The sequence below is a fragment of the Hylaeus volcanicus genome, chromosome 3, assembly GCF_026283585.1.
Source record: "Hylaeus volcanicus isolate JK05 chromosome 3, UHH_iyHylVolc1.0_haploid, whole genome shotgun sequence".
NCBI lineage: Eukaryota > Metazoa > Arthropoda > Insecta > Hymenoptera > Colletidae > Hylaeus > Hylaeus volcanicus.
Window position 1 is genome coordinate 15,064,627 of NC_071978.1, and position 9,714 is coordinate 15,074,340.

General features: G+C 42.3%; 1 protein-coding gene across 1 annotated transcript; it reads right to left on the reverse strand.

The window, feature by feature from the left end:
• Positions 1-5,620: 5,620 nt before the first annotated feature.
• On the reverse strand, positions 5,621-9,480 carry LOC128874269 (uncharacterized). Its single transcript, XM_054118820.1, has 2 exons — positions 7,753-9,480; positions 5,621-7,653 (listed from the first exon to the last, which is right to left on the reverse strand). The coding sequence occupies exons 1-2, from the start codon at positions 7,778-7,780 to the stop codon at positions 7,247-7,249; spliced, it is 435 nt and encodes a 144-aa protein (XP_053974795.1). The 5' UTR covers positions 7,781-9,480; the 3' UTR covers positions 5,621-7,246.
• Positions 9,481-9,714: the final 234 nt, after the last annotated feature.

The window sequence follows — 9,714 nt, forward strand, 5'->3', positions numbered from 1 at the left end:
CTATACAATTAGTATATCTGCGAAGCAGGAAGCTTTTGGGTGGAAATACAAACCTTTTTCAAATAGCTACTGTTGTTACAACAGAAATTCCCTCTTTTTCGATAATAAGTGCAAACAGCACAGTAAAATCATTGCTCAGAGAATTTATAGAAATCACCCAGATAACCTCCAGAAAAAACGCGAAACATAACGTTTTTCACCATATAGTTACAAAAGGTAGCCCTATCTCTGAACGAGCGAAACGACTGCCACCGGAAAAATTGAAAATTGCTTGAGCGGAATTTGAACAGATGATGCGAGATGGAATTTGTCGACCATCACAGAGCCAATGGGCCAGCCCGCTCCATATGGTGCCCAAGAAATCGGGCAAATGGAGACCTTGCGGAGATTATAGACATTTAAATGGCATGACGGTACCAGACAGATATCCATTGCCGCATATACGAGGGTGGATCAAATATAAACGAGACTTTATCTTTAAAATACTTTTATGCAGTGTAATAAAATATCCAAACACGTATCACTTTTCAACATAATCTCCTGCTTTGGAAATGCATTTTTCCCAGCGTATTGGAAAATTTTTAATCCCAGTATCGTAAAACGAAGAGTGCTGCGTTAGGAGCCAATTGCGCACAAAGGCCTCCACCGCCGAATTGTCTAGGAACCGTTGTCCTCCTAATGCTTCTTTAAGTGGCCCAAGGAGATGGAAATCGCAGGGCGATAGGTCAGGGCTGTAGGGAGGATGGTCAAGTGGAGTCCATCACATTTCCTCTAATGTTTTGCAAGTTAGAGCTGCAATATGGGGCCAAGCGTTGTCGTGGAGGAGAATGACGTCTCGAATCGGTTGATTACTTTTTTTTGAACGATAAGCAACCTTTACCTTTATCACAACTCCCATAACTTATTGCAACCTGCGCTGTAATTTCAGAAAGTGTCAGACGTCGATCGCTTTCAAGAAGGATTCGAATCGTGCAAATGTTCTCCTCCCAAATGCTGCTTCGAGGACGGCGATCATGTTCCACATTTTCAACTTGTTTACGTCCTTCCTTGAATTTCTTATGGCAGGCAAACACGCGAGCCCTTGATAGCGTTTGATCCCCGAACTGTACCATCAATCTTTTCCAAATTTTAACTGGTTTAACGCCTTCATGGGTAAGAAATTTAATAATTATGCGTTGCGCAACTGAGACGTGCACTTGTTGCTCTGACATTGTGAATGTTACTGTCAAACTTGTCTGAACTCAACAATGCCATGCTCTCCCCACTCCTGACATCCTAAACAATACACTGTAAAAGCAGTCACCCGCACCCTCTAAGTTTACGCAATCAGAAACAAAAGTCCCGTTTATATTTAGTCGATCCTCGTACACGATGTGGTATTTTCTGTAATAGATTTAACTAGGGCGTACCACCAAGTTCCGGTGGCGCCCGAGGATGTACAAAAAACGGCTGTGATTACACCGTTTGACCTTTTTGAATTTACCGTCATGCCATTTGGACTGTGTAATGGAGCGCAAACATTCCAAAGATTTATGGATACAAACCTCCGCGGTCTAGACTTCTGTTCTTGATACAGATGACGTAATTGTTGCGTCACCGGACGTAGAAACACATCTTGAACACCTACGTAAATTATTTAGTATATTTCGAGAAAAGGGTTTAAAAATTGATGTTTCGAAATGTACTTTTGCTACAGATACAGTGCAATACCTAGGTTATAAGGTAGGAGCAAAAGGGATTGAGTCGTTGAACGAACAGTGTTCGATCGAAATTCTTTACCCTAAGAAATCTCAATCTATTCGATTAAAACATTTTGACTGTTTTGACTCGGTCTTACCTCGTCGAAGGTTCGGACAAGAATGATCTTTGGTTTCGAGTCTAGAATAATCCAAACACACGCAGGAAACAAAGACGGTTCGAGGAAGGATCGAAATTCGTGACTGTGTGACATCTAAGGATGTTTAGGTAAGATAAAGGTATTATAAATAATGAATCGTGGCTATGGTGAATGAAAAGTAATAGTTTATTTTAACGTCGATGCAAGGGAAAAAGCCCGAAGGCATAAAAAAACCCTTGATTTAAATTATTCAATTTATAATATTTGATTTGTTGGTGTGAGTATGCCGCGTGTAACTTGATTGATATATTCGTGTACACGAAGTAAAGACGTCAGGCGCCCGTCAGCGATTAATCGCGTGACACTGGATTTTTTGGGAAATAATTCCCAGATTGTGGATCGATCACGATGATACGGAATAGTGTTCCGTTGGAGTCTCCTGCGCGGGGAGACGTCCAGATAGTATATGCGATTAGCAAGAATCACGACGATACGGAATAGTGTTCCGTTGGAGTCTTCTGCGTGAGAAGACGTCCAGATGATATGCGTGATTACTAGGAATCACTAGGATATGGAAACTCGGTTCCGATGGGGTCTACTGTGCGGGAAGATATCCAGATTACCAGGAATCACTGTGTTGCGGAAACTGAGTTCCGATGGAAACTCCCGCACAAGGAGATATCCTGACGTCATCCGAAACGCCTGATTGTTTGATTATTGCCGATAAGCCCCGGGTGTGATTTTGCCGTGAATTACGAATTCCCGTAGTCGGGATAAAAATTACTGTCTTTTACTACGCGATATATTTCCTCGACCGGTCGCGACCGAAGTTCGAAGCCGACTCCCCAATTGAGGCCCGGGTGACGTATCTCCGTATTCCAAACTTTGAAACGTTACTTGTTTCTTCGAGTCGAACGTGTCGACGAACTACGTCGAGTCCGTTCTACAAATAAATCGTAATAAACGCTCCAACAATGACCGTGAATTCGTATAAACCGAACGGGGGTTATTACCGCCGTCTCTGGTATATCCTCCGGAGCTACGGCTATTTGATAATATGCTCGTGATAAATCTATCACCGAAAATGTAGTATACCCGTCGAATCTATGAGCTACATCATGTATATGGGGCAACGGATATCTATCGGGCACGGTTATGCCATTTAATCTACGGTAATCTCCACATGATCTCCATCCATCCACCCGATTTTTTGGGGACCATGTGAAGGGGACTAGCCCATTGACTTTCGGACGGGCGGCAGATATTTTCCTTAAGCCTTTGCTCAAATTCCGCCCGTGCGACCGTCAATTTGTCTGGAGGCAGACGTCGCGCTTTCTCCGCGATTGGGAGACCGTTTGTTTCTATTCTATGGAGCACTTTAAGCTTGATATTTCTCTTAGCGTTTGGGTTCGTAATCTCTATAAATTCTTTAAACAATGTCTTGAAAACGTTAATGTCGTCTATTGTCGATATAGCTAATGTGCCGTGATGGCGTTTCTGTAAAGTTGCGTCTGTCCGTCTAGTAGTCTCTTGTTACGCAAATCTACTAACAGATTATAAGAATGTAAAAAGTCTGCACCTATTATGGGTTTAGAAACGTCCGCTATATAAATCGCCAAGAGAAATTCCTACGGAGCCCTAGATTAACAGATAATATTTTATCTCCGTACGCGCTGATTATTGCTCCGTTTGCTGCGTATAATTTAAAGCTGTCTGCCTCCAGCTTACCTTCTAGGCTCTTAGGAACTACCGATACATCAGCGCCAGTGTCTATGAGAAATTCGATCCTTGTTCTGATGTCTCTTACGCTGAGGCGATTCCTTCTCGGCGAGTCGGCAAGGGCCTCGACTTGCAACACCGCTCCTAGTTTTCCTCGGCCCGCTTGTCAGGGCCCGTCCAGGAGCAGGGTGGTCGCCAGCGAAAATAGTTCTCTCTAAACCGCAGGTGGTAGTAACATAAGCCGTCCTTTCTGGCTCGTGCGGGGCTACCTCGTGACTTGCTCCTCCGCTGGAACCTGTGTCGGCTGTTACCGCGGTCAAGTCTCGCGGGGCACATCTCTATCCTCGAGAGTCTTCTTGAAATGGCGGCTACGTCGCCATCTTGCGCCCTTTGCGACGCTTGGTGGAAATTTTCTACTGTACAGAAATCTTCCTTAACTGTTAAGGATGCAATTCCGGTTAACAAGAAAAGCACGGTTCGGAAATTCGGTTGAACAATACGAAAGGTGGTGAAAAAGAACAACAGTGATTATCGATCGATGATCGTAAAGCGATTAGCGGCGCTCGAGCCCGAGAGAGACACGAACGGCCCGATCCCCTCTCCCGCCGTCCGAGCTACTCGATCCACCCAGTTTCGGCGAGGAGCGATGCGAGAGGAGAAGGCCGAAACATGTGGCTCAGACGACGATTCAAACGCCGCGCGTCTTATTTATTTTACAACATCCACAATGGCGGACCTCGTGGCGTGGGTGGCGTCGGAAATCGGCGCCATGTCTGCGATTTCTGTTTGTTCTGTCGATTTATCGGCTAACGTCGCCAATTTGGCTAAATCGACGTCGTCCACGATCGCCAAAATTTCTTGTAAGCGCGTGGGCAGTCTTTGGATCCATAGCGTTCTTAATGCACTTTCACTTACATTTTTTTCGGCCAACTGCGTCATCTCTCTTAGTAACTCTGATGGTTTTTTGTTACTTAATTCAAGGAGGTAAGAAGCCTTTATTAATTTGCTTCATCTGATCGGGAGAGTCGATCCATCAGAGCTTGGTTTATGTTTGCGTAGGTCGATTTCTCCGGCGATGCATCGATGACGTCCATTATAATTTTCATCGTACTCGGATCCAAATTCCTGACCACCGCTGAACTCTTCACCGTGTCCGATGTTGATGCAGCGAATTCTCGCTCCAGCATTATGAACCATAGACGTGGTTCTTCCTTCCAAAATGTCAGGAGCTTCACGTTAGGAAATTCACTTGCCTGAATTTCTGGCTTTGAGTCGAACTCCATCGTATCTTGCGATGTTCCACTACCTTTACTCATTTTGTTTCTTTCCCGGGTTTCGGCACCAATTTGTAGCGGAACTACACACGAGGGATAAGGAAGAGTTCTGTGGAAATTCGCGGGTATAAATAAAAACTCTTATTTATGCGCTTACGTATGCGTCTATTTTCTACTAATACTCTTTCGCTTCTGGGATAGCGCGTCCTTTTTAAGCTTCGCAGGAGCGCATCTAACATAAGGCTTACCAACTACTATGTGCAAAGAATTACAACTAGTGACTCAAAATATTTAACCTAACTAAAATTAGATGGCGCTTGCTATTTACACTTGTAGCGACCACACTTTGGTTCGCAATGGGGAGAGCGGATTAATCAACACCTTTAACGTTAAACTGAATAACTTTATTTAGACAACGTTGGTCTACGATCGCTACTACTTGACTAACTGACACATGTTAGTGCGTAACAGTGAAGAGTCGCAAGTGGCGCTCGTGTCGAACTAGTGCTACCAATTATTTAAACTAAAATAGATGCAGGGAGTTTTTCTGCGCATGTCGCATGGCGCTACACACTTGTTGCGAGTCCGTGCGGTTCTATTTTTAAGGACTTAGGGTTTTACTGGCGTTCACGCCGCACGTGACAAGATTATTAGAACTGCGTGGGACTTAGCCAGGAATAAGTTAATTTAAGATAAATTAAGAAATGTAATATTAACTTTATTGTAACAGTTTAAATATAACTAATTTAACACAAACGTTGAATTTCTTCACTTTAAATACAAGCTTTTACAATAGGCGTCTGGTTAACAGTCGCTATGCGAGTGAGTATTAACAAATTGTTTTAAATAAAATCCAATATAAAAAACGAAATACCGTAAATACAAGAAAATCGTAATTGACGCTAAACTAACTTCAAACAGAAGTGCCAAACGCAAAGGCTCATTCACATTCCATAACAACGGGCAAACGTGTGGGCGCTCTACACCCTGGACGAGCCAATGGCAATGGCGCAGTACCCCCTGCAATTCTCTTCGGTAGGGGTGGAATAACGAAATCGTTATTAAACACAACAAAACTTTATTTCTATCGGCAGACGTTCCACGTGTCTCAGTTTTCTACTCTCTCTGAACTCGTCTTCAATTCTCCCGCGCGTCGATTGTTTCTCCCCCACTATTCGGGGAGTTGCAAAGGTCGACCCCCCCCCCCCGAGGGTCAACGAGCTCTTTCTTGTATATATTTTAGGGAATTATACATGTTACGTCCCAGCTTATCTGTGACTCTTTCTTGGGATCTTCGTCTTCAATTAAAGAGCTAAAGCTCATCTTAACTGTATTCGCTAACGGGAAAGAGCAATTCGGGATTGCAATGATTGTTTTCAAGGTTCAGCATTTAAATATATAAATGAATATGTATTGTTACAAAATAACGAGTTTATATTACAATATCGGTTTTGGGAAATCAAGTATACAATTATGTAGGTACATTACCGCTTGTCGGTCTTACAGTTTGGTTGTACCAGCTATCTGTTGTGGTCCCAGGACTGTGCTGTTGCAAGGATCTGTTTGTCGGCAACTATCACTCGCGACACGGGTCTCTACTAATTAACAACGGACTTTCCTCGGTAACGACGCGGCGCGCATACGATTACTCTATCCGTGACTACAATAATTTAGTATTTGATGACCAAAGCGCGACGCTGAGTGGGTGTTCGATTGATGATAAAGGTTCGATGTGATCTTAACCGATTATACGTCGGACTTTCGTAGGTAACGACAACGCGTGAAGTTAACCTGTCCGCGACTACAAGATTTCGGTAATCACCACGATGATAACGTACTGACAGCGGAATAAAAAAGAGCCACCGTGGGGCGTGTCCACGGGTTTATATACTAGCTGATCCTCGCATGGCACGACCCGTGTTCGAGAACCTTCGTTTTTGCATCCGTTGAAATCGGGAGGGGTCCCAAGTTCAGCGGATGTGCTGGTGTTGATGCAGGGCCGCATGTAACACCCCCTTCGCCAGACACGAAATAGTCTCAAGAGGCTGTTTCGTGTAATAAGGGTGTACGTTTTCATCGACTGACATCGAATTACATAACTGACTGATATATATTTTCTTTTTCTTTTTTGCATTTATGTATAAAACTTTTTTATTGACATGGGAGAGATGTTACACAGGCGTTGGAATGCGCGTTATCGTAATCGCTGATAAACGGTCAGAACTTAAAGCGAATCGATTAAATTTTTACATAACATTCGTAACGCAATGAATATAATATAATATAATATAAATATAATAATAAAAATAATATATAATGGTGAGATAATAATATATATATTTATAGTAAATAATATATATAACATGGTATTATAAAATAATAAAGTAAAAGGTAGTAATATAAAATAATAATGATATTATTCGGGGCTTGGGGGAAGGGGCTGGGTTCTGTGCGACGGTACTTCTATCACGGGCCGCACCGCCAGCTCGACGGCTGCGATGGCTGCGATACATTGCAGGCAATGATCCGGGTTGCTCCTGTTGAGTGCCCGTCTCCGGCACTCCAGGCAGCGGGCCGCTGCATGGGCCAGACGACCTTCTCGCACCAGCCGATGTACATGTGCTGGTGCGTATTGTTGTGCCTCCACTACCGAGAAGGTCCAATGGCACCTATCACAGACGATGGTGCCATTGGGTCCCACCCAAGCCTTTCCCTGGATGCACTCCCTCCTCCTGAGGTTGTCCAGGGTAGGCGGCGGGAGCAGCCTCTCTGCTGGGGTGGCTAGCCGAGGCATCCGCGTGTCATTGAACATGGGCAATGTAGCTGTTTGATATTAAAGGAGGGAAAAAAAACTTAGTTAGTTATGGTTTATTACTAGGGAGGCTTTGTTCATTAATCGTGTAGTTTCGTTAAGATACATACCATTTCCTGGTTTTCTATAGAAACCCATTTCGCTTTATAGTGGTCCTTGTAGTTCACACGAAAAAAAACTTTGATAATGGTATGGTGTAATTGTGCGATGGTTTATATAGGGTTTATTAGGTATGAATGGAGGTGGTAACGGTGAGTTCTGATTGGATTTTGACATTACGTCTTTACCTGTGCTGTTTAGTAGAGGTGGACATTCCTTATTTTTTCCGCGAGATCTGCTGTGAGTGCAGGCGGACTTCTTGGAATTGGTGGTATGCAAAACGATGGCGAGATCGTCGGTTGTATATAGGGTGATGCTAAATTTTCTGTTTTTCTATGTTTTAGTGTTCCCATCTCTATTTGTTCAGTTGGTTTCTTTGCTGTTATGTTGGGTTTTAAACAATGATTCGTATAAAATTTTGTAACAACCCATATTATGTCAATTATGATAATTAGTATCCCTATAGGATATTCCATATCATCCCTCGAGGATATTCCATAGGTTGAATAGGATGTTAATCTTTGCGTACGGTGATGTGTCGCTAAATTGTTTACTTGTTTGTTCGATTTCTAGTAAGGCAATGGATTTCTCGTTTATTTTATCATGTAATGGTCCTAGCGGTATTTCTTGTTGTTGATAATCGGATATTATTTGTATGTGATGAGGTGTAATCTGTGGTATCAAGTGCGTTATATTTAGGCTTGGTAGTTGTTTAAATGTCGAGTTTACTTTAGACGTTGTTTCTTCTGATGCAATCATTCTTGAATTATTTATTTGTGCCTGGCAATTCTTTTTTAGTTTCAAAATTCCTGGACCTTGTATCAGTTCATAGCCTGCGGCGCGGTAATTGCATTTGATTTGCACCGGTGTTTTCTCTTTGACAGAGTATAGCCATGTGTTTGTAGTTTTGAGTTGGTTGATAAATATGCCAGTTGATCTTGAATCTTACATCTTTGTATGAAGCTTTCCGTTGGCAAGAGATATTCCTTATGAGAGTCATCGATTGCGAGGTATGGGGTTTGTGGTACAATGAGAATGGCACTGGAAATGTTATGTGAAATTGGCAAAAAGGATGGTAATGGATGTAGCCAATACAGATTGAAGGGTGCTTTATCTAGGAGGGGAATTTCGATTGATATTAGCATTCTTCCATTTGAATATATTGTGCTGATTGTGATTATTCTATAAAATCTTTCTGATCGTAGTTCTGTTAGGGAGAGGGGAAATTCATATGGTGTTGATTGGTTAATACGGGTACATGTTAGTTCGAGTTGATCGGGTGACAATATAGCTGGGTGTAATATTCCTAATTTAGCAAACATTATTGCGTCTGTCAGTACTAGTAAGGCCTAAAGGTATTCGTCCACGTGCCTGGATATTTGATACGTCCAAGACGTTGTGGCTCTTTGTAACTCCATTTCTGTCTCGACTTTATCGAGTTTAAGGAGACCTGCTGTTAACTGTTTTATTCTGTTATCTATTATTAAGGAAGAATTCCTTAATTTTATTAGGTCTCGATGAATGTCTTGGAATTCTGATCTAACAATGTGCGTCTGTTTTCCCAATAGTTCTGATAAGTGTTTTTGGTCTTTGTAAATTTTGTCTATTTCCTGGTTATAATATTTTGCGTCGTCCTCTGTAAGTGTTCCAAAAAGGGCATTACTAATTGTACCGATAAATCCCAAAGGTGCTGATCTTCGTGATTTTGTGGCCATTGGTTTTGTTAGACTGTTACGTAAAAGTTGTTCGTACTGCTTTGCATCTGATAATTTTCGTGTTAAATCGATTCTAATTGTATCCGAAGGACAGTGTGTCCAGCTGTAATTGTCACAAAGTGTTTTGATTCTTTCCATTTGTGGTAGAATAAGTGGCTTTGCGTCGAGAATATCTTGAACACCTATGGCTCTTACTACTTTCCATTTTGCGTGGAAAATCCTAATGGGTAATTCTTCTTCATAGAACAAGCCTGGGTT